At 42.5% G+C, this 25,147-nt stretch overlaps 1 protein-coding gene across 1 annotated transcript in view; it reads right to left on the bottom strand.

The window, feature by feature from the left end:
- The window catches only part of AGAP1 (ArfGAP with GTPase domain, ankyrin repeat and PH domain 1), a 372,692-nt gene that overhangs the window by 336,464 nt on the left and 11,081 nt on the right, over positions 1–25,147 (bottom strand). Inside the window, 1 exon segment of the mRNA XM_033172415.1 lies at positions 47–105. Coding sequence (XP_033028306.1) covers positions 47–105 — 59 coding nt within the window.

The raw sequence follows: 25,147 nt of genomic DNA on the forward strand, positions 1-25,147 counted from the left end.
GAACTTAAGAAATGAACTATAAGTAGCGCACTGAAATGTTACTCACCACTTTAAGTTCTGGCACAGATCGACTTAGTGTCCACTCCTGGCTATTTACAAAGGCATCTGTAAAATTGAACATTTTTAAATAAAGCATTTTAACCATACATCAGTACTAAATAATTGTTATAGGTGACTTGACTTATTTTCATGTTATTATCTATTGCTTGGGCCCAGGAAAGTGAGAGAAGGGCTCTGCTGCATAATGGGGATTTCCCTCCCATCCACCCACCCCATCCCCACTGCAGCCTCCTGTACCTTTCAAAACTGTTTTTGAGATTTGGGGGACTTTCCCTGAAGAGATTAGGCTTGAGTGGCAGAAAGGGGGAGTCAGCAGAATTGGATGGGCAAATTGTACAAGAAAAAGGCACTTCTACCCATGCAAATAATCTTTGGTTCCCATCAAGTTATATTTTAATAAGAAAACCCTTCCATTTCATAGCTCTTTTCAGTGACAGCTCATTTCTGAAAAACAGATGGCTCTGTGATGCATGCCATTTTCTGTGCTAAGCACACTTAACTGTAAGCTTATGGTGATAGTCATGTATACTTTGCCCTTTAATTTGGAATCTTAACAGCTAAAGTTTATGCATCTAAGGCTTTGCCATTTATTAATACTATGCAGGCAAAATATAGTAATGTGCATCACTGCAGCTAAAGCAATACCTTTCCCTTTCGGTAAAGACATGCCAAGTTGACATGAATGAGGAGGTAGACAGCAGCACTACATGGTAGTAACTGCCGTATCCAGCCTGTAATCAGCAAGAGTGACTACTGTACCCTCCTAATTTTATTAGCCTGCTTATCCTCTAGGCCAATAATGAACATATACACGCTTAGAACTGGATGTGCCATTAACCATACAGTGGCAAAATCAATACACTTTCACAAACAGATGCATCAAGTTGTAGCTAATACAAATTCTCAAGCTTATTCTACCTAGACATCTTTATTCTAATTTTTTGCAGTTCTTCTGGAATAGCAATAGAAGTCCAAAATATGTCTGGTGTTTAAGTACTACTCTCCGTTCTCCTTCGTGGATCACTGCCTTGTCGTGGTGAAGGGCCTTGAATAACTCAGAGAAGCTATGAGCTATGCCATGCAGGGCCACCCAAGATGGACGAGTTGGACATGACTAAATGACTAAACAACAACTACTACTCTCCGTTGCCATTTTGCACCAATTACTTATACCAGAATGAATCATAGGTGATATCTACTGAGGTACCTCATACAGGAACATGTTTCCTTATTTTAAAATAAGGAAGGAAATGCCAAAATTAGCAACAACTTAATGGCCAGCATGGCACATTAACATTATTTTGCCCTAACATGCATTAAATAGATATAGGTCTCTAGACACATAAAACTATTCCTTTCAAGTAACACCCAATTTTTTAAAAAAAATTTTTTAACAAATCATGGTTTTTAAGACACAATTTGCTTCCTTAAAATAGTAAGTGCATGGCTATTCAGTTAATTAGAAATGTCTGTCTTGTTTCCACATTTCCATATTTCACATACATTAAGAACGTACACTTCTGTTTCATAACTTTTTTTCCTTCTTTTTAAAAACAATTCTATGTGCAGCTAATTTGGCACCCAATGGGGGCAGCATCTGTTCCATTTTGATTTTTTTGTGGTTCTTTTTGTAAAGTAAAGGCATGTGGTTAGGAAGATTTGGGTTGAAAAGTATTACCAAGTACAGTGGTACCTTGGTTTAAGAACAGCCCTGTTTACGAACTATTCGGTATACGAACTCCGCAAAACTGGAAGTAGTGTTCTGGTTAGCAAACTTTACCTCAGTCTAAGAACGGAATCTGAATGGTGGAAGGGCACCGGCTGTGGCAGGCCTCATTAGGGAAAGCGCGCCTCGGTTTAAGAACGGACCTCCAGAACAAATTAAGTTTGTAAACCGAGGTACCACTGTATATAACTACTACTACTACTAACACTACTATTTCCTGCCCCTCCTCCCAAAGGAGCCCAAGGACCCATGTTCAAAGCATCAAGAACAAGGTTGAATTATGCAAAAGATCTATATGTTGAAGCATAGATCTTCAACAGAGAAGTGTCTTAAGTGCTTTACACTAAGGTTTTTAATATATATATATACTGAGATACCCTTCAAGACTCCCAACATCCATTCAAGAAGCACAGAAGATTACCAAGAGAAGTTAAGAAGTTTGCGCATCAGTTACCTCAACCTTCTAGACACTGGCTTCTGAACTGGTTTAACCTTGTGTGGGCTTGGAAACCTTAGCAATCTGCCTCCCGACCAGTGATGTGAGCTGGAAAATCTTCTACAGTTGTACTTCGGAAGTTGAACAGAATCTGTTCCGGAAGTCCATTCAACTTCTGAAACATTCGACTTCCAAAGTGCAGCTTCTCACTGGCTGCAGCTTCCTGCAGCCAATCAGAACCTGCATCGGACGTTCAACTTCTGAAAAAATGTTCGAAAACTGGAACACTCCCAGTTTTCAATCATTCGGGAGCCAAAACATTTGATCCCGATGTTTGGGAGCTGAGGTACAACTGTATTTCCAAAAGGCAATATTTTAATAAAATTAATATAAAAAATGAATACAACAGTCAATTGCAACTGTGAATCTTTCAAACTTAACTTTTTTTCAAATGACTCTCCCCTAAGAGCTTTGCATGTGTATAAATGCATCCAAGCTTAAATTAATGTGAATAAGCCTTAAATAGTGTGTGTGTGTGTTTTAATTTACACAAAGCATGTTATAGCCCATAGATGTTTTCTGTCTCAGATCATCTTGTAAATGGTGGCCAAAATACCTAAATAAAAAGTTGTAAATGCTAACAAAATATTTTTGTGCCATCACTAAAATTACTAAGGCCACCATCTGGCATACAGTTGAATTATTGCAAGCATTAATCTCTCCCCTATTTAATTCAGACCATGACCTTAATACTAGTTTAGTTCTTAATCATCTGGCTATTTCAGTACATCTGGCATCTTCTTTGCCTCTGACCTGGAAACTTCTAATATTTTTAACCCATCAACACATGACAGTATTTAACATGAAAGTGTGCGCTGAAGAGGAAAAAAATGTTATATTATTATTATATTATTATTATTATTATTATTATTATTATTATTTATTTGTACCCCAGCCACTCTGGGCGGCTTCCACCAAACATTAAAATACATTTATAATATCACAGTTTAAAAACTTCCCTAAACAGGGCTGCCTTCAGGTGTTTTCTGAATGTCAGGTAGTTGTTTATTCCCTTGACTTCTGATGGGAGGGCGTTCCACAGGGCGGGCGCCACTACCGAGAAGGCCCTCTGCCTGGTTCCCTGTAGTTTTGCTTCTCGCAGTGAGGGAACCGACAGAAGGCCCTCGGCGCTGGATCTCAGTGTCCGGGCTGATTGATGGGGGTGGAGACGGTTTTAAATAGAAAACTCCTGATAAGAAAGTATAGAAACAAAAAAACTGGATTCTAGTTAGTGGCTACTAACTACAAAATACAATGATGCAATTGCTTCCAGACAGCTATTATCTGAAAAAATAAGGAAGAAATTAATAGTCCTCAGATCACAGCATCATGGAATTTAGTAAGACTAATGATTCTGAAGTGATCCACATCTGATCTGCATATTATTCTTGGGTCACCTCCCCATCTTTACAAGTACAGGCAGTTTGTTCCTAGTTCTGCAGAATCAGGGAAGTGCATTCACTGACCACCTGCTGTACTTGAAGGAAGTGGCATCTGGCAGGCCTGTTAAGTCCTGTCATCCCAATGCCGCATGTTGCTGCCACTTGCCTACAGATGTGAAGGCTCAGGGCGGGGAACAGAAAAATTAAGGGAGAAAATGATTTTTCCTTCTTTCCCTGTTTTACCCACTCCAAGTCTTTTTTGCAATTCCCCCCGAAAATTGAAATCACTATTTCTTGCAGGCATCTCCACCAAACAGTTTGTGGCAAAGGCCCCTGTCTAGCAGGTAGTATCTGCCTAGAACAGGGAGTTATGAAACCCATTAAGTGATTGTGGGTCGGTCATGCACTCACATCTAACCTACCTCAGAGAATTATTGTGAGAATGATATGGGAGGGGAATATTTTGCTCAGGACAGCATATTTTTTTACATGGTTTTTATTGGGTTGTAAACTGTTTTGGTGGGTTTTATGAATAACAGTATATAAATATTTTAATTAATAAATAATACAAATCAAAGGCAAAAACAAAACTTTGCCTTCTCCTCTTGCAGCCTCTGTGCTCCTGCCCCTAAACTGATCCAAGGGATCCCCTAATTCCCTGTAGCAGATTGAAGAAAACACGGGAGGCTGCAAGAGGGAGCACAGAAGAGTGAAATTCTGTTGCACAAGCAGAAGTCTTACTAGGCTCATGCACATGAATCACTGGATTCCACCCCAATTATGCAACTTACAAATAGCTGTAGCAAATCAACAGCACTGTTTCACAATAACAGCTCTCTTTGTTTGTAGCTTTTGTAAGTATCAAACATTTTGATGATTATGGGTGATATCCAACAAAGTAGTTTCATTTGCACAAAGACCTCTGGCTATGCAACAGAACTCCCCCGCTCCCTCTGCACCCACTAAGTATGTTCTGTGTGGAGGGCCTGGAGAGAAGGGTGGATGGAGACGATCCACTGTGTAGCCCAAGGTTCTTGTGATAATAAAACTACTTTGTTGCATAGTGCTGTATCCTTGGTTGTTCTCACAACACTAATACTTTAAAAATTTGACATTTGTTAATGTGAGCTCTAGTGTTCAATTTCTTTCCTCCCTTCACATCCTTCACCCCGGTTACTCCCCATATATCCTGCCTCGTATTTTCCTATGCACTCTACCTGCACATAAAATCCTGTGCAGGTGCTGTTATATACATGTGTCTATGAATGCTCCTGAAAATCACAGTGATGCAGTCTTGACACTATTCCATAATATGCCACTGGTGAGTAAGCAAGACAGCCCACTGAAAGTTTGAGCCACAAGCAGCCCCATGGATCCTTCCCCTCTTTCCCTACAGTCAAACCTTGGTTGTCAAACGTAATCTGTTCTGAAAGCCCATTCAGCTTCTGAAATGTTCAACAACCAAGGCACAGCTTCCAATTGGTTGCAAGAGCTTCCTGCCCTCAAGCGGAAGCTGCATCGGACGTTCAGCTTCCGAAAAATTCAAAAACCAGAGCATTTACTTCTGGGTTTTGGGCATTCGGGAGCCAAAATGTTCCAAAATGGAGGCGTTCGGAATCCGAGGTTTGATGGTATCACAACTCCCACTGCCCACATCACTAGTAGCACACATCCAACAGGATGGGACCACTGAATTGATATTTATGGGGTCACATTATATAGTATTTTAGAGTGGCTGGGGAAACCCAACCAGATGGGCAGGGTATAAAAGTAGTAGTAGTAGTACACACACAATCAGTACCATTTGCAAAGAACTCTCAGATAAGGATTTATGTATACTTATTTAAGAAATGCATATGCCATCTTTCAGAGTCAAGCTCTACCAAGATAGGTTACAAAAAGTAAGTACACTAAAACAATCCACTTTCAAATATTTCCATTTTATTCACATCATGACTGCTAAAAGTTCTAATTTTGATACAATCCTTAATCTATAGCATCCATGTCTTGAATGTAATTTACATTGGGGAGGATTAAGTGTTAAGTCATAATGTATCCAAATACTGTATTAATATGTCCAACTGATACATACCTTAAAACCACCACAAAAGCATGCAAAAGGACCATTGTTCATGAAATGAAGTCATTTTAACTCTGATCTTTGAAGCTACAGTATCTGGTATACAAGCCATTTCCACATTACAAGTTCTACATCATGGTCTAACAGTGAAAGGCATAAAATTGTCCAGTAGCACCTTAGAGACCAACTAAGTTTGTTCTTGGTATGAGCTTCCGTGTGTATGCGCACTTCTTCAGATACAAGGCAACCGTTTTAAGCAACTACAACATGTTATTAACAGGAACATTTAATGCAATATGATATGGAGATAAAAGGTATTAATGTATTTAAGTTTAGCTGGAACTGCATTAGGCTGATGTCCCTTTGGACTTCATAGTGCAAGCTCTTGAACTCCCAAGTGGAGAGGGCACAGACACTCCTAATAGTTCCCTCTCACAATATTGCCATTATCAAGGTGGTTAAAGAATGAGGCTCAAAAAGGAGAATTATTTAACATGAAATAGAATCCTCGCTTTAAGAATGAGTGTTGTGTTAGAATTAATCCCAATATGAAATTGAAGAGTGAATGAGGGGGTATAGTTTTTCAAAATGCTACCAGAGTTAAAGGATTTGATCTGCTAAGTAGAATTGCCTAATTACTTCTCAGCAGAGTGACAGATGTGTAATTAGTATTCAAGATTATCACTCAATCCACTCATTCCCCATCAACTGTGAATGTGACAGTTGGTTATGGCACTGCTTTGAGTAAAATGTACTCAATAAACATTAAGCAGAGGATAAATAAAGTTGTGATGTGAAAAGTTTTTCAACTTTTCACATCACAACTTTATTTATCCTCTGCTTAATGTATTTTTACATTAAGCAGAGGATGTATTTTTACATTAAGGATGTACATTTTTACATTAAGCAGAGGATGTATTTGTATTTTATTTATCCTCTGCTTAATGTATTTTTACATTTTACAAATGTTTACTCAAGGCAGACTAAAAAGCAACACGAACTGTTGACAAGGGAAGAAGTTTGGTCTTCCTGACCAATCTAAAAAGCAAGGAGTAAACAACAGTAGGCATGGCCAAGGTTTACAGGAATTCTCTCTGTTTTGTTTTGTTTTGTTTTGTTCCATTCCATCAGTCATCTCTCATGAAAAATGGCAAACAGAAGCTAGTCCTAGTATAATGTGGATGGCAAAGATCAAGAAGTATTGCTTCTAAAGCAGGGTGGGGGACCTTTTGGCTCCATGAGTTAGTATCTTAGCAGGACCTAACCTTGCAGACCAAACTGCAGGAGGCAATGATGGCCACAAACCTGGATGGTTTTAAGAGGATTGGACAAATTAATGGAGGAGAAAACCAACAATAACTACTAGCCAAGATGGTTATGTTCTGCCTCCATGGTTGGAGAGTTACTGGTACACTTCTGAACACCAATTGCTGGAAGCCACAGTAAAGGGAGAGGGCTCTTGTGCTCAGGTCCTGCTTGCCAGCTTCTCCTATGCATCTGGCTGACCACTGTGAGGACAGGATGTGACAGGTGGGCCCCTGACCTGATCCAGGAGGCTCTTCTTATGTTCTTAGCCCTCCCCACCTGTCAATCCACCTGTCATCACAATAACATCAGGTGATTGCACACTTCAAAATCCAAAAAAGGCAACTGGTCACTGAACAACTCCAGGCAAATCTGGAGGATGTGGACCATTTGAATCCCTTCCAATCAGGATTCAGGCCTCATCATGGGACTAAAACTTCCTTGGTCACACTGGTTGATGATCTGGCGGGCTAGGAACAGAGGTGAAAGCTGTTTCCTAATTCTGCTGGGTCTCTCAGTGGCTTCTGATACCATCAACCGTGGTATCGTTCTGGACCATTTAGAAGGGTTGTGAGTTCGGGGCACTGTTATACAGTGGTTCTGCTCCTTCCTCCTGGGCCATGGCCAAAAAATTGTGTTGGGGGTGAGTGTTCAGACCCCTCGCACTCACTTATGGCGTGCCTCAGGGCTCCATCCTCTCCCCCATGCTTTGCATCATCTATATGAAGCTGCTGGGGGAGATCACCAGGGGTTTGGACTGGGAGTTCACCATTATGCAGATGATATCCAGCTCTACCTCTTGTTTAAATCAGAACCAGTGAAGGCAGTGAACGTCCTCTGCGAGTGTCTGGAGGCTCCTCCACTTCTTCAGTGGGGTGGCAGTTTTAATAATTACAATTAATAATAATTATTTTATTTTTTATACCCCACTCATCTGGCTGGGCTTCCCCAGACACTCTGGGTGGCTTCCACCAAAATATAAAAAAAAGAAAATGTAAGACATGAAAATGGGTTGACGTTGAATCCTGACAAGTACCTTTTCTGGGGGGACAGGCACGTTGGGGGGGGTCCCTAGTCCTAAACTGGGTAACTAAAGAAGCAGGTGTGCAGCCATGGGATCATTTTGGACTCATAGGTGTCCATGGAAGTGCAGGATAATTCTGTGTCCAGGGCAGCTGTCAACCAGCTCCATCTGGTACAATGGCTGAGAACTGGCTGCACTCTGTCTGGTAGTGGTGCCCACCCTGTGAAATGCCCTCCCATCAGATGTTAAACAGATAAGCAAATATATGACTTTTAGAAGAAGAGAAGAAGAAGAGTTTGGATTTTATATCCCGCTTTATCACTACCCTGGGGAGTCTCAAAGCGGCTAACATTCTCCTTTCCCTTCCTCCCCCACAACAAACACTCTGTGAGGTGAGTGGGGCTGAGAGACTTCAAAGAAGTGTGACTAGCCCAAGGTCACCCAGCAGCTGCATGTGGAGGAGCGGAGATGCGAACCCGGTTCGCCAGATTACGAGTCTACTGCTCTTAACCACTACACCACACTGGCTCTGAAGGCAGCCCTGTACAGTTTCTGATGTTGAGGTTGTATTGTGCTTTTAAAATTTTGTTGGGAGCTGCCCAGAATGGCTGGAGCAACCCAGTCAGATGGGTGGCATATAAATAATAACATTGTTATTGTTATGATTCAGGATACCTTCCCTTCCAAACTGTAATCACAAGTGCACTTTAAGCATTCTCTACCAGGCCACAGTTTTGGGAAACCAACCTTTTGGACCAAATTAGAACTCCACCCCTCTCTAGAGTCTTCCCACATGGCCTATGTGACAGTCAATCAAACATCCCTTGACAAGGCTACTCAATAGCCCATACTCAAATTTGCAGGATGGGATTTCAGTTAAACATGTCTTCTTTGCCTCCTTTACCTCCCGAATGAAGATGCAAGGCTCTCTCTTAAATGTGATGTCAATAATTAAAAGGACCACTTCCCATGCACTGGCTCTGTTCATCCCTTGTCCCACTGCCAGCCAACTGCACTCCAAAAAGAAAACGATTTGGGGGGTACACAGGGGGGACACATATAAAGGAAAGTTCCACTGCACAAGTGTCAGTCCTTGTGCACATGGTACCACTTTGTTGGATACAACCCCTTTAATTTGTACTCAAGTCTCTCCTATCCAAGTTCCAATTCTTCTACACCATTTATTGGGAAAGTCACTTTTTAATCTACTTGGCATAATTAAATGAAATGCCACTGTCCATTTCTTGAAGGGAAAGCATGATGCACATTACATAAATAAAAGCAATAAATGAAATAATCATACGGAGTAAATTTAAGTTAAAATGCAGGGAATAACTAACATGTTAATGATTTCCCACTGAGTTGCTGCTTTCACATCCCCCAACCCTGCTCCCATTTAAAAGACATATTTAATTCCATAGCCCTTTCCACTGTTTTCATTATATTTACTGACAGAGCTACTCCCTTTATTGCATTTCATCTAAAAAACAGAGCCTAGTTCTTTCCAATCTGGAGAGTCTAAAGTGCAAATCTATACTCCTTTTCCAGGAAATAAGCCACACTGATGGAACACAGTGGAACTTATAACACAGGCCTATGTCTATTTATCTAGATGTAAATGAAACATCAATACTGTTTTTTCCTCATATGTCTAGGGTTATGCACCTGCACTGCAATAGGTCACCACTCTCAACAAAGATTGCCACCTTCATCTTTGCTGGTTTAAATATTTGATGAGCAAAAGGAGCTTTGCTGTAGCTTCTAGTGTAATGGGATGCAGAAGAGAGTACCAACCAGTGTTCTCTGTATACTTCACAAACATTCACTGAGCCATTCAGAAGAACTCAGCAGTTTTATGAATGTCACTAATTTTGACGTATCATCTGCAACCAGTTCCATTTTGTCCGAATATTGCATTGTGTTACTAGGAGCCTACTTGCCTTTGAGAACAAGTGTTCATCCCAATACAATTTATAAAAAGCTTAAAATACACTTTTAAAGTACCTTGCACTGTTTGAACCATTCCTCACACTGGCATAAAATTTAACTTTATTCCAACAAGTTAAAAGAACCTGCAGTGCCCTTTAGGAGTGCCTTACTGAACTACCACCACCACCATCATCAACAAAACAACAACAACAACAACAACACAACAACAACAACAGGAGCAGGAGCAGGATTCTACCAAAAAATGTGTGAGAGTGGGGGAGAAAAAATGAAAGCATTACTTGACAAAGGGTGTGCATGCTACTGTGAGGATTCACTGACCTAGTAACCTATATAAAGAAACCAAGAGGCTCTCCTCCTCTCCAATAGAAAGACCCAACACTGAGGAGCCAAGCTCAACGACTAGTGAAGATTTGTAGAGCAAAAAGAGGATTGTATCAGGTCTGCAAAACGCAACGCGTGCATTTCGTCCCAAGCGCACCGACGCGAGTCCTGCCCGCACCCTTCGCCCGCCCCCGGCCCCGCCCCGCCCGAGGCACCTCTGCTCAGTGGCTCCGCGATGCTCTCGGTGCTGGACTGCGCGCGGACGCCGGCGCTTCTCTGCAGGCTGCTGCTGCTGCTGCCCGTCCTGGCCCGAGGAGACCTGCCCAGGGGGCTCCCGAAGGGGGAAAAGACCCCGCTGAAGAAGCGCAGGAGGCGGCGCTCCTGCGGAGAGGCGACGCTCCCGGCGGAACTCTCCCAGGCCACCAGCCGCTCCGAAAGCATCTGCAGCTCGCCGCCCGGGCTCTTCGGGCCCTCGTTCCGCTGCAGCTCTTGGCCCCCGGCCGCCTCGGCCCCCGGCCGCGGGTGGCGCCTCCCGGCGCTCAACGACCTTCCCGCGCCGGCAGGCAGAGAGAGGCAGCCGGAGCTGCTGTGGCGCTTGGTCCGGGCCAAGGCGCGCAGCCGCAGCACCTCCCCGCCGCTCCAATGCCTGAAACTGCAGCTCCGGCGCAGCGGAGCCGCCGCCGCCCGCCGCACGGGGCCCAGGCCGCCGGGGGCCGCCTCCTCGGCGGGCGAGTGTTTCGGGAGCCCCGCGGGGCCGGCACCTGCCTCCTCCTCCTCCTGCGAGCCCCGCAGGGGACGACGGACAGCCCCCTCGGACGCCGAGTCCTTCTTGCCGCGCGCCTCTGCCGGCGGCCACCTGAAGCCCAGCCCGGCTCGCCTGGTCACCTTCAGGCGGCCCAACTGCAGCTGCCCGGTGCTGAGGGCCCGCGAGCTGCGGAAAGCGTGCCCGGCAGCAGCCACGACGCTTTCCTCCTCCTGCTCCGGGAGGAAGCCATCGCGGGGCAAGGCGGCCAAGCCGAGAGGCTCCTTCTTCACTAGGGTCACTGAGATGCGGTAGACCGTTTTCCGCTGGGGGGTCCCCCGCTCCACGGCGCCTGGGGAAGAAGAGGCGGAGGTTGGGTCGCTGCTGTCCAGGGGTACATCTCCAGTCCCGCCGCCGGGGGACTAACCGAGGCCAGGTCCTTTGTCCCCGCCTCTCCTCCGACGGCAATCTCCTGCACGGCCAGTCACTTCGGGAGGCACAGCAGCTCCTGCTGCCCTTCCGTCCTCCGGCTCGGCTGCCTGTGGAGGTAACGGCAGAGCTCCATGTCTACAGCTGCTGCCTATGAAGCAGCCGCACCGCGGAGCTCCCTTTCTCTCCTGCCTCCCTGCCACGCGCGCACACCATCCCCACCCCAAATCAAAGCCGGGGCGCTCGGAATGGAGCGGAGCGAGGTTTCCTCCCGCAGATCTCTGGAAGCAGCGAATACTACTGGACTCCACAGCAGCGCAGGAGAGGATTAGGGAGGGGAGGAGCAGCAGCCGCCCTCTTCGGTTTTATTGTTTACAGTGGATTGCCCGTTCGCATATGTGTCCTTTTTGCGGAGCAAATCCGATTATATCTCGTCCGTTTAATATACTAAACGAAGCGCCGGCCCTGTATCCTTGCAATCTACTGTCGCCCAAAAGGAAGAATGATGCTGAAAATAATAATAATAATTCCCCGTTGCCACCAATCGCTGGATGCCTCAGCGTAATCCGACTCCTAGACAAACACGTTCCTCGGCTGCAATCAGCATACTGTACTATAGTCTCCCAGGATCAGGAAACAGCAGATATCCTAAAGAGCTTGGTCTCAAGAAACGGGGAGAAAAGGCAAATTCCGGAGTGGAACACAGCTTCTCCGCGGAATGAGTTAGCTTGCAAATACATAAAGTAGCCCAAGAGACTGAGGGCAGGAATTACTTACTGTAAGGGCAAGAATTAAGAAAGCTCATACCTAGAACAAACTTAGTTGGTCTCTAAGGTGCTACTAGACTTTTTTGTGTGTGTAATGGCAGGGTTTGTTTTGTCATTTCCATACCAGTCAAACAAAACCAGGTTTTGTGAATCCAAAAAGCTAGCAATCTGCTTTTAATCTTAATAATAAAGCTACTGAACTACCACGGCAAATAAAACTCCAATTTCTTCAGAATGTTAAGTCTGCTGCAGTCTGAAACCAGCTTAAATAAGAGTGTTACATAAAACAATCCTAAATATATTTACTCATAAATTCTGAATTTAGTAGTAATTATTCCCTAGTTACTCTGGTCCATGGGGTCACGAAGAGTCGGACACAACTGAACGACTGAACAACAACAAATTCCCTAGTTAAGTGTGCTCAGGTCTGAAGCCTTTGATTGCTGCTGAATGATACACCTTTACAAACATAATAAAAAAAATCCTTCCAGTTGGTCTCTAAGGTGCTACTGGAAGGATTTTTTTTATTTTGTTTCGACTATGGCAGACCAACACGGCTACCTACCTGTAACTAGATCCTTCACTAACAGTCTTGCAGGACAGGGGTACCAGTTTCTGGATGGCCCTGATCATAGCCAAGGGGGAGCAGGGGGAGGCAGCTCCCCCCATCAATGAAAATAAATAAAAATACATAGCAAACTGAGGTTCTGCCCCCCCCCCAAGGCCTTCCCCCAACAAAAACCCTGGCTACGTCCATGGCCCTAATAATGTACAGTCCACACTCATTGCACAGATTCCACTGTTGGTTCTATCTTGTTCATCTGAAATATTGTGTTAAGAGTCACAAAGAAAGATAGTTAGTTTTTCTCTGTTTTAAAGGAGTATTAATAGAAATATCCACGAGGAACTTTAGGAGGATGTCAATTTTAATTAACTACCTTATGCTTTTTTAAAAAGCCACATTCAATGTTTTCACTTAGTATCTCAAACATCAGCCTCCCAAACAAACTTAGTTGGTCTCTAAGGTGCTACTGGACATTTTTTGTTTGTTTGTTTTTATATTTCATCAGCTTCACAATTTCTCAAGGTAATGTGATGAGCAGATTAACTGGGGACTTAGGGAAAGAACTATATATATGTATGTACTTATATGGGGGGGGTCCTCAAGAAACTTGATTTTGTGCACACCTGCCTTTTTCAGGTGCCATTAAAAGTACTTGACTAATTTGAGCCATACAGTTGCATATTTAAGCAAGAAATGTAAGGCCTATTTATCTACTCCAGCATTTTGTTACCAAAGCAGGACATGATCCTCTTCCACTCCTGTTCCGCAGCAACTAGAAATACGGTCCCTGGTAGGCTAATGGAAGTAATATAAGTTTCAGTTTTTTGTCTTTGGGCCCAACAATGATAGTTTGAGGCAATATAATTTTTGTGTGTTCAATAATCCATACCGGAGTTTCCAATCTGCAGAACCATGAAAATAGGCTACAGAAGAATCAATTTTCATCAGCTATTGGTTATTCTATCAGCAGCATTAAGACTTTCAAGTAAAAATGCAGTGTTCAAAGATTTCAGTTTCTTCGGAGGTATGATTCTCTTTCTCTATATGCACACACCCCTTTCAAGTGTTTAGAGAGCCAATCAGGTGTCATCTGGTTTTGGCAATGATGGCTCATAAACCCACCTTTTGTGGAGTAATACCATACCTGTCTGTGTGAGGGTAATTGAAATCACCTATTGGGATGCAGGTGGCGCTGTGGGTTAAACCACAGAGCCTAGGGCTTGCTGATCAGAAGGACGGCGTTCAAATCCCCATTGCTCGGTCCCAGCTCCTGCCCACCTAGCAGTTCGAAAGCACGTCAAAAGTACATGTAGATAAATAGGTACTTCTCCGGCAGGAAGGTAAACGGCGTTTCCGTGCACTGCTCTGGTTCACCAGAAGTGGCTTAGTCATGCTGGCCACATGACCCGGAAGCTGTACGCCGGCTCCCTCGGCCAGTAACGCAAGATGAGCGCCGCAACCCCAGAGTCGTCCGCGACTCAGGGGTCCCTTTACCTTTACCTACCATAAAATTATATAACAATGGAAAGATAATAAAGAATGCAATGCAATAACATTTAAGAAGCATTTTTTATTATAACAGCATCCATAAAGAAGAAAGGTGAAACACAAAGAAAAAATGAGATATACAAAAATTCTCACCATGTCAGTTAATACTTAGTTTGGTAACCTTTAGCCTTCCCATGGAGCGAACCAAGTTTTTTAGTTCTGCAGCTGTAATAATGTGAAACTAAGATTGAATTATTGCCTCTGTTAATTGGGTTCTATTGCTAGGTTGCTTCTAACAAGCTTCTTTAGTCAGCTCCATAGATTTTTGATTGGGTTAAGGTCTGGGCTATGTATTTTGGGGCATTTATAGTGCCATTAATGAGACAAATTCTGCCCACACCTTTTGCTGTCATATAACCCCAGATCGTGTTAACATGGGTTTTAACCCAGTTTAATCTTTTCAACCTTTGTTTAAGAGATAACAATGGATTTTTCATTGGAATTTTAGCATTTAGACCATATTCCTGCAGTCTGTGCCGAACAGTCCTTGAATTCAAATTCACATTACATTGTCATCTTGTTTCTTCTTCTGTTATCTAGGCACAGTTTCCAATTCTTCTATCGTCACTTGCTGTTGTGCACCTTTTCCTGCCTTTACCAGTCTGATTTTGTAGTGGCTGAGTCTCCTTATACCTCTTCAAAAATTTAGAAATGCCACCTTTGGTTAAGTTTCCACTGATTTTTCTTCTAATTTCTTCATAACTGTAGTCTTGCTCACTTAATATTACTATTTTACATCACTTTCTAGGTGACCAGTCAACTCTTTGCGCCATTTCTTTAATTTTACATTTTACAAGCTCACTAAATGAAAGAACAAAAAACCCAACCAACTTGATAGCAATCATATAACATACTGACAAATGTCCTCCTTATTTATGTTGTAATAAATAATCTTTCATAAAAGTTATTGCATTACATTCTTCATTAAATTATCTTTCCATCAATATTAATTTTATGGTATTACTCCAAAAAAGTGGTGTTATGGGGTGTCATTGCCGAAACAAGATGACATCTGATTCAAGAAGGATACTGACAAGCTGGAACGTGTCCAGAGGAGGGCAACCAAAATGGTAAAAGGCCTGGAAACGATGCCGTATGAGGAATGGCTTAGGGAGCTGGGTATGTTTAGCCTGGAGAAGAGAAGGTTAAGGGGTGATATGATAGCCATGTTCAAATATAAAAGGATGTCATATAGAGGAGGGTGAAAGGTTGTTTTCTGCTGCTCCAGAGAAGCGGACACGGAGCAATGGATTCAAACTACAAGAAAGAATATCCACCTAAACATTAGGAGAACTTCCTGACAGTGAGAGCTGTTCGGCAGTGGAATTTGCTACCAAGGAGTGTGGTGGAGTCTCCTTCTTTGGAGGTCTTTAAGCAGAGGCTTGACAGCCATCTGTCAGAAATGCTTTGATGGTGTTTCCTGCTTGGCTTGGGGTTGGACTGGATGGCCCTTGTGGTCTCTTCCAACTCTAGGATTCTATTCTATGATTCTATGATTGGCTCTCAACGCTCCTTTTCTGGTTATTTGGCTATAACTTTTGATAGAATACAGATAATTGAACAAACCTTGTTGCATTACATTCTTCATTAAATTATCTTTCCATTGATATACAGGGGGGGTATTTGATCCCCTGCTAAATTTGCCCATTTGCCCTCTGACGAAGAAATGTCCAGTCCATAATTTTAATGGTAGGTTTATTGTAGCTGTGAGAGACAGAATAACAACAGGGAAAACCCCAGAAACTCAGAAGACAAAAGTCAGAGATTGATGTGCATTATAATGAAATAAGTATTTGATCCGTTTGCAAAATATGACTTAGTACTTGGTGGCAAAACCCTTGTTGGCAATTACAGTGGTCAGACGTTTCTTGTAGGTGGCCACCAGGTTTGCACACATCTCAGGAGGTATTTTGTCCCACTCCACTTTGTAGATCCTCTCCAAGTCAGTAAGATTTCGAAGCTGATATGTAGTTACTCGAACCTTCAGCTCCCTCTACAGATTTTCGATGGGATTAAGGTATGGAGACTCCAGGACCTTAATGTGTTTTGGGTGATTGTCCAGCTAGAATACCAATCCTCAACCCATTTTCAATGCCTTGGCTAAGGGAAGGAGGTGCTCACCCAAGATTTGACAATACATGGTCCCATCCATCATCCCTTCAATGCGGTGAAGGTGTCCTGTCCCCTTAGCAGAAAAACACCCCTAAAACATAATATGTCCCCCTTCATGTTGGATGATGGGGATGGTGTTCTTGGGGTGTAGGCAGCATTCCTCCTCCTCCAAACATGGTGAGTTGCGTTGATGCCAAAGAGCTCAATTTTGGTCTCATCTGACCACAACACTTTCACCCAGTTCTTTTCTGGGTCATTCAGATGTACATTGGCAAACTGCAGATGGGCCTGTACATGTGCTGTCTTGAACAAGGAGACCTTGCGGGCTCTGCAAGATCTCAGTCCTTCACGGTGTAGTGTGTAACAACTGTTTTTATGGTGACTATGGTCCCAGCTGCCCTGAGATCGTTGACAAGTTCCCCCCGTGTAGTTCTGGGTTGCTTCATCACCGCTCTCCTGATCACTGCAACTCCACAAGATGAGATCCTGCATGGAGCCCCAGACTGAGGGAGATTGAGTTATTTTGTGTTTCTTCCATTTGCAAATTATTGCACCAGTTGTTGTCAGCTTCTCACCAAGCTGCTTGTAGCTCATTCCAGTCTTGTGCAGGTCTACAATCTTGTCCCTGACATCCTTAGACAGCTCTTTGGTCTTGGTCATGGTGGCTACTTTGGAATCTGCTGGATTGATTGCTTCTGTTGACAGGTGTCTTTTGTACAGGTACTGTAACGAGATGGGATTACAGGTAAGACCTCTCCCTTACAGCAGCTCGTTGCATACAGTGAAGATACTGTACCAGGTAGCCTGACATCTGGCTGGCTGATAGGGGATCAAATACTTATTTCACTCATTATAATGCACATCAATCTCTGACTTTTGTCTTCTGGGATTCTGGGGTTTTTCCTGTTGTTATTCTGTCTCTCACAGCTACAATAAACCTACCATTAAAATAATAGACTGGACATTTCTTCGTCAGAGGGCAAACCGGCAAATTTAGCAGGGGATCAAATACTTTCCCCCCTCACTGTACATGAAAATAAACATAAAGAGTGATGCTGTAAGGATGTAAATATGTCATTAGGGTGGGATCCAGAGGATTTCTCCTTGGATAAGTCTGCCTGGTCTTAAAGTAACTTGGGAAGAACCTTCTGATAAATCTATCTTTAATGAGGTCAGCGGAGTTGCAACCCCCCAAAGTGCCTTCTCAGTGAAGGCACCCTGGCTTTGGAACAGCCTCCCCGCCAAGGTTAGGTTGGTGCTGACTCTCTCCATCTTTTGGCACCAGCTAAAGACTTTCTCTCTTCCAGGCATTTGAAGTAAGGGCTTTTCAGTGGCAGATGTGAGAGAGATTAGCAGTTGTATCTTCTAATTATGTTTTTTCTTGTCATAATGTATTTTACTATTGTTGTACACCCTGATAAAATTTATGATTAAGGTACAGAGAGGGATTAAAAATAAATAAATTAACAATGCTTAAGTGTTTCAAGCTGCCCCCTGGCATCTGATGGAAAGGAAGGATACAGTTACCGGTATTTGTTATTTCTTCATGGCTTTTTTCTCTAAAGGTATTGATTAAGGTTGCAAGTAAAGTATGACGATGTTGCTGTGAATGGTCCCTGTGCCTATTTTGCATATATTTAAGGTTAACTGAATTGTTGTTACAGACTTTACCTTTTGCATTTCATTGCCATTTAATCCTGATGTTTATACATTTTTCTCTACACCAGTGTTTTTCAACTACTGTTCCGCGGCGTGTTGCCTGGTGTGCCGTGGGAAAAATTACTTTATATATAGTCAATATAGGCACAGAGTTAATTTTTTAACATTTCTAATGGTGGTGTGCCTCGTGATTTTTTTCATGAAGCAAGTGTGCCTTTGCCCAAAAAAGGTTGAAAAACACTGCTCTACACCATCCTGTGTGTGTATGCATATGTAAACATTTTTTGTAAACCTACCAACTGAGGGTAACAGTTCATATAGCTGATGAAGTAGTGGACTAGCCCAAGAGAGCTTGTGGCATAATAAATTGGTTATTCTTTAAGGTGCCACAAGACAAACCATTGTTTGTTAACATGATATATTATTTTTAATAATAGAGGTTTTTAAAAATCACTTGCATCAGTTAAGGGCTGCAATAAATCCTTCATAAATTGTGTGTGTGTGCGTGTGCGCACACACATGCACGCAAACAGGGGGTATCCAACTCGTAACTGGTGCAAAGGCATGAAAATTTTACATGTTCATTTGGGTGCTGGGGGAACATTTAGAGTACCAGTTAGCTTGTGTCCCTGGTGTTCCACATTGCTTGTTCCATTTCACTTATTTTCAGTAGTTTGATTTCCATGTGGATTTTAAAGTGGGGCACAGATGCACGTTTTTGTGTTTTAATGCATGTGCATAATTATAAGTGTAAGATCACAGTAAATAATTCATGTCAGCAGGGGTCTTGCTGCTTATAATGAGTTCTCATGGGCAAACCTGGATTGCTTAGCTTCTTTCAGATACATGTAATACTTTATGCTTCATATTAGGTAAAACTGACACAATCTCATTAGCTATTAAGAATTAAATGGGAGAGAGTCCATAGAATTTCTAAATTTTCAACTCTCATAAAAGAAGAAGAAGCGTTTGGACTTGATATCCCACCTTTCACTCCCCTTAAGGAGTCTCAAAGCGGCTCACATTCTCCTTTCACTTTCTCCCCCACAACAAACACTCTGTGAGGTGAGTGGGGCTGAGAGACTTCAGAGAAGTATGACTAGCCCAAGGTCATCCAGCAGCTGCATGTGGAGGAGTGGGGAAGCGAACCTGGTTCACCAGATTATGAGTCCACCGCTCTTAATCACTACACCACTCTGGGTCAGGTAACAAACACCAAAAATATCAACCTATTGGTTGCCAACACAGCTAGCAAGCTGATTAGAATCGTAGAGTTGGAAGGGACCCCTGGGGGTAATCTGTTCCAACCCCCTGCAATGCAGGACTCTTTTGTGCAAACCAATAACCCTGAGATAAAGAGTCTCATGCTCTACTGACTGAGCTGTCTCAGCTGTCAATATACAGTATGTTGGGTTCTCTTGTGATTCCCTAGTCTGTGTACAAACATGGGAATTCCAGAGAAGTAGCACTGTTTTTGCTTCTATAAACGAGTGGCGTTTTAAAAAGTTAATTGTTCTATTGTCACACAAATCTTATGGGCGAAATTCAGAAGACTGGATAACTGGAGACAGGATTTAAATGGTTGAATATGTGTTCAGGATCAACTGACAGAAGACTATTTTGTTATGTGCTGGTTTTAATGAACCAGTATGTTTAGCACATTAGTTTTTGGGTTGGGAACCTCCAGCCACTGGGCCAAATTGGGCCTAATTTGGTTCACAAGACTATTTCCTCGACCATGCCCATTTGTAACATTGGGGACAGGGCAGGTGAAGACATGATTGTAAACACCAAACATGAGCATTAACACATATTCCCCATTGTTCCTTGACGAAGCTATTTGGAAATTCTGTTGTGCAGCTCATCCCTGTCCAAAACAGGGATTGCTGTATGTGCTTAAATTGAATTTTTGTCAGGACAAAGTCTATTAAATGTTAGTACAGTTCCAATTGTAGATACCTTGTGTTCAAATGGATGTTACTTCCAATTGTTTGGCTGAGACTTCCACGGCAACTAGAACGAAGCTTCTAGTTAGAAAATAAACTAGTGATTGACAAGTTTTATGCAGATAAAAATATTTTTGTCTAATTGTGCAAATATTTTGCTGCCAACAACTTTTGAGTCCTGAAAATACAGTACCTCAGTTAAGTATAAATAACATATGTTGCAGCTCTGTTAACTCTGAGGTATATCTTGGCCATCTGCTATATCTGGAATTGGACTTGTGTTCTAAATGCTGCAGAAATCTGTTCTCCCTAAATAACTTTAAGGAGTTGATAGCTAATAAGGTGGCCTAATTCAGAGTTTATCAGATGTATTACTGTAGATTAGCTATATCATTGCAATATAAAACAACTTGCATATAAGCAATTTTAGATCCAGGTACAAAATAATCTAGCCCAGCACAATACTGTTCATGATCAAGGACCAAATGTTCCTCTCCTTAGACACTTTATTTTAGGGATTTTTATAATTATTTGTTTTACATGAGAACTTAATACTGATTTTGGGATACATGAATAGCTAGGTTTTCCTGACACATGGACTTGAAGCAAGGGATATTCATTCCATGATGTATAGAAAGTAGTGTATGTGTTCTTCTCAGTCATTCTGAATATTATGCCCAATAGTTAACTGAGTGTTAACTTAAAGTGTGTACACACATCCCTTCTTCAACCTTACATTGCTACAGCACAACACTTTGTTTAGCCTGTTCCCCCACCTTTTATGGAATTGGAATGCCTTCATTATAATCTCTTAAAATTTCAGTCTCTATCTCTCTCACATACTGGCTTCATTTAGATGTCACAATAAACCATTGCTTATTGTGCTGTTCAGTGTAGGATGGGATATAAATTAAATAAAACAATTACCGGTACCTTGGTGAATGGTTTTGACAGTCTGAATCTTGGTGTATATCTAATCAGTATTTGATATTTTTCCTTGTATTTTTATATGTTAAAATTTAGAATGTGTGTGTTTAAAATTTAGTACAGACAAAAAAGTGTGTTTAAGGCTACAACTCATTTATCTGGGATTAAACGCTAGTACCTGGATTCTGGATAAAAAAAAATGTTTATGGAAAGGGGAAAGACTAGTTGCACAAGTATTTATATACTCCAGTATAAGCCGAGTTTTTCAGCACATTTTTGTGCTCAAAAACCCGCCCTCGGCTTATACTCGAGTGAGGCGGGCGGCAGCAGGGGGAGGAGCAGCCCGTTTCAGCAGCTGATCCCACCAACACCGCCTGCCTCTCTCGCAAGGGCAGGGATCAGAGAGAGAGGCTGTTTCCGGCTCAGCAGCTGAGTGCAAGAGATCAGCAAGCCAGATAAGAGATGCTAGCTGGGGAGACGGAGAAGCAGCAGCAGAAAAAGGGGGAAGCTGTGGAGAGGAGCAAGCGTGGCTCCTGCTTCCCCTTTCCACCCTCCATGCCTTCCTTGCTGCTGCTGAGGAGAGAGAGAGAGAGGCTGCTTCCCGCTCAGCAGCTGATTGCAAGAGATCGGTAAGCCAGGTAAGAGACGCTAGCAATAAAGGAGGCTGCCTGGGAGAGGGGAGGTAAAAGCACATAGATCCTCAGGGTTTTTGCATTGGGTCACCCCAAATTCACCATCAGATCACATAGCATGTCCATGGCTACAGCCTACACAAAAAAATCACGCATCCACTGTTTCGTGGGGCCGCAATGGCGCAAAACGTTGCTGGAAAGCACAGATCCACATGGATCCTCAAGATTTTGCATTGGGTCACCCCAAATTCACCATCAGATCACATAGCATGTCCATGGCTACAGCCTGCACCAACAAAATCACACATCCACTGTTTTGTGGGGTCGCAATGGTGCAAAAACGTGGTTACAAAGCACGGGTCCACATAGATCCTCAAGATTTTGCATTGGGTCACCTCAAATTCACCATCAGCTCACATAGCATGTCTATGGCTACAGCCTGCACCAAAAAAATCAGGCATCCACTGTTTTATGGGGTCGCAATGGCACAAAAACGGTGTATATTAATTTGTCTAATCTCATTTCAGGCTGCTCCTTCCTCCTCCTCCACCTTTGCCGCTGTTGGCATTTCCCACCCTCGGCTTATACTCGAGTCAATAAGGTTTTTTGCAGTTTTTTGTGGTAAAATTAGGTGCCTCAGCTTATATTCGGGTCGGCTTATACTCGAGTATATACGGTAACCTTTCACTCATGCAATTATATGCCATGTGTGTATGTATAAAATTTGGGTTGTACACATGTTGTGGTTGTTACACTGGTAGCTAGTTACAGAGATTACATTGTTTAGGCATAAAATGAAAGCCAGATGCAAGATCCAATTGTTTCAGTTGAATAAATGGTGCATGGTTTCAAGAACTAGAAATGTATGAGCCTGAAGATAAAAACAAGCCAAGTCTAATGCATATGCATACAAGTCTGCGTGTGTGCACACACACAAACGGCACATTCCTTTCAGACTTCAAGAAGTGACCTACATTTGGCTGCTTCTGGCTATCTTGAACACCAACTGATTCTATCAGTGTGTTTTCTTTAAATGGAAAATATCTAGAGAATCTTATCAGCCTTTCAACTGAATCATCCAGAGTACCTGAATTACACTGCGTATTGAGCACATTTGTGTACAGAATAGAAATTATTTGTTATATAGATAAATGGTGTTGCAGTTTTTCTTTCGTTCATTTTTTGCTGTGATTGGTAGGCATCTGGCCAACTCAATCTTGTAAATTAATAGAGTGGCGACCTCTAAAACAGCCTTTTAAACCAGCCCACAAATGTTACTAACTTATACAGAAGGAATTTCATGTGAGCAAACTACCTTCTATCCTACAGATGCTAGGCTGGTGCTTCCATGCAAAGTTGCTCTGAATGATTTCCCCCCTCTTAATTTCATGTGCCATTCTCTTTCTCATGGACCCTTGACTCCAGTTAAGGGGAAGTAACAGTATGGCTCTATTCTTCCTTGATCAGACCACACTTGGAGTGCTGTGTCCAGTTCTAGGCACCACAGTTTAAGAAAGATATTGACAAGCTGGCATGTGTGCAAGCGGTCAACCATTATGATCAGGGGTCTGGAAACTAAGCTTTATGAAGAATGGTTGAAGGAGTTTGGTATGTTTAGCTTGGAGAAGAGGAGACTGTAGTAGAGTTGGAAAGGATCTTGAGGATCATGTAGTCCAACCCTCTGCAATGCAAGTCTCTCCACTAAAGCATTCATGGCAGATGGCCATTCAACCTCTGCTTAAAAACATCCAATGAAGGAGAGTCCACAACCTTCTGAGGGAGTTTGTTCCATTGTCAAACTGTTCTTACTGTCAAAATGTTCTTCATGATATTTAGTAGGTATCTCCTTTTTTGTAATTTGAATCCACTGGTCTGGGACCTAACCTCTGGAGCAGGAAAAAAGAAGCTTGTTCCCTCTTCCTTGTGACAGTCCTTAGGATATTTGTAAATGGCTATTATATCTCGCCTCAGTCTCCTCTTTTCCAGGCTAAACATACCCAGCTCCTTCAAACGCTCCTTGTAAGGCTTGGTTTTCAGACCGTTTATCACCTTGGTTGTACATGTTCCAGCTTGTCAATATCCTTGGAGGATGGAGCAAGCTTGTTTTCTCCTGCTTTGGAGGGTAGGACCTGTACCAATGGCTTCAAGTTACAAGAAAGGAGAATCTGACTAAACATCAGGAAGAACCTTCTGACAGTAAGGGCTGTTCCTGCATTGCAGGACTTGGACTAGATGGCCCTCAGAGTCCCTTCCGACTCTACAGCTTTATGATTCTGGAAGGAAAACAAGGATCCAGGTCAAACTGTCTGGCAAATACAGTTCTAGACACCTTCCTATATTTCACTCTTCAAGTTCCTGTGAAGGCCACTTAAAGGTCGGGACCTGTTACTTCTTTAACGTTTTGCAGTTTACAGTACTCTCACCATGATCCATTGACTACGCTGAATTGATGAGATGGATTCTGGATGGAAGTTGGTGTCAGTCACCTTAGCAAATGTACACAGTCTCTTCTACCCTTTCATTATATAGCCTTTTCCGTATGCTGAAGATGCACCTCTTTACTTTGGCCTTTGACACTTAAGATATATATTTTCAGGACCTGTTCTAGTTGTGATTCTAATTTGTTTGAAATGGTTTTTAATGTTGTATTTACATTGACGTGATCCTCAGTGGGTGGGGTTTTTTCTCAGCAGGCTCCATGTCTTTGCATCTTCAAGATGCAAGAGAGCCAGTGTGGTGTAGTGGTTAAGAGCGGTAGACTCGTAATCTGGGGAACCGGGTTCGATTCCCCGCTGCTCCAGATGCAGCTGCTGGGTGACCTTGGGATAGTCACACTTCTTTGAAGTCTCTCAGCCCCACTCACCTCACAGAGTGTTTGTTGTGGGGGAGGAAGGGAAAGGAGAATGTTAGCCGCTTTGAGACTCCTTCGGGTAGTGATAAAGCGGGATATCAAATCCAACTCTTCTTCTTCTTCTTCAAGTGGCTGGGGAAACCCATCCAGATGGGCCAGGTATTACTACTATTACTACTACTACTACTACTACTACTACTACTACTAATCTAAGATTTGTGACTTTCTTCTATGTTATTTGTCATTTTCTGCTAGTTCTGCTACCCTGTTATATTTATGTGCTTAAATTATTTCTTTTACTGTTGCATACTACATCAATTACTAGAACCATGTATTAGGAAAGTGAACATTTATTACTTACAACTTTTGTGAACAGCAGGGAAATCCCCCCCCAGTTGTTTTGTTGCTGCATATCTACAGTGTTGATATTGCTTTTTAAAATTTAAACCTTGATCCAACTTTTTGACTCTTAAGGGGTATACTAATATGTTCAGATAATTGTTTTAAATTCTGTTAATATATGGTTTATTACTTTATTGAAATCCTGAGATCCACCAGCTGGAGACAGATGCAAAATAATGGCTAGAATTAGCAGAACATAAGAAACAAACGTCAATATTTTTTG

Source organism: Lacerta agilis, chromosome 1, assembly GCF_009819535.1.
Source record: "Lacerta agilis isolate rLacAgi1 chromosome 1, rLacAgi1.pri, whole genome shotgun sequence".
Classification (NCBI taxonomy): Eukaryota; Metazoa; Chordata; class Lepidosauria; order Squamata; family Lacertidae; genus Lacerta; species Lacerta agilis.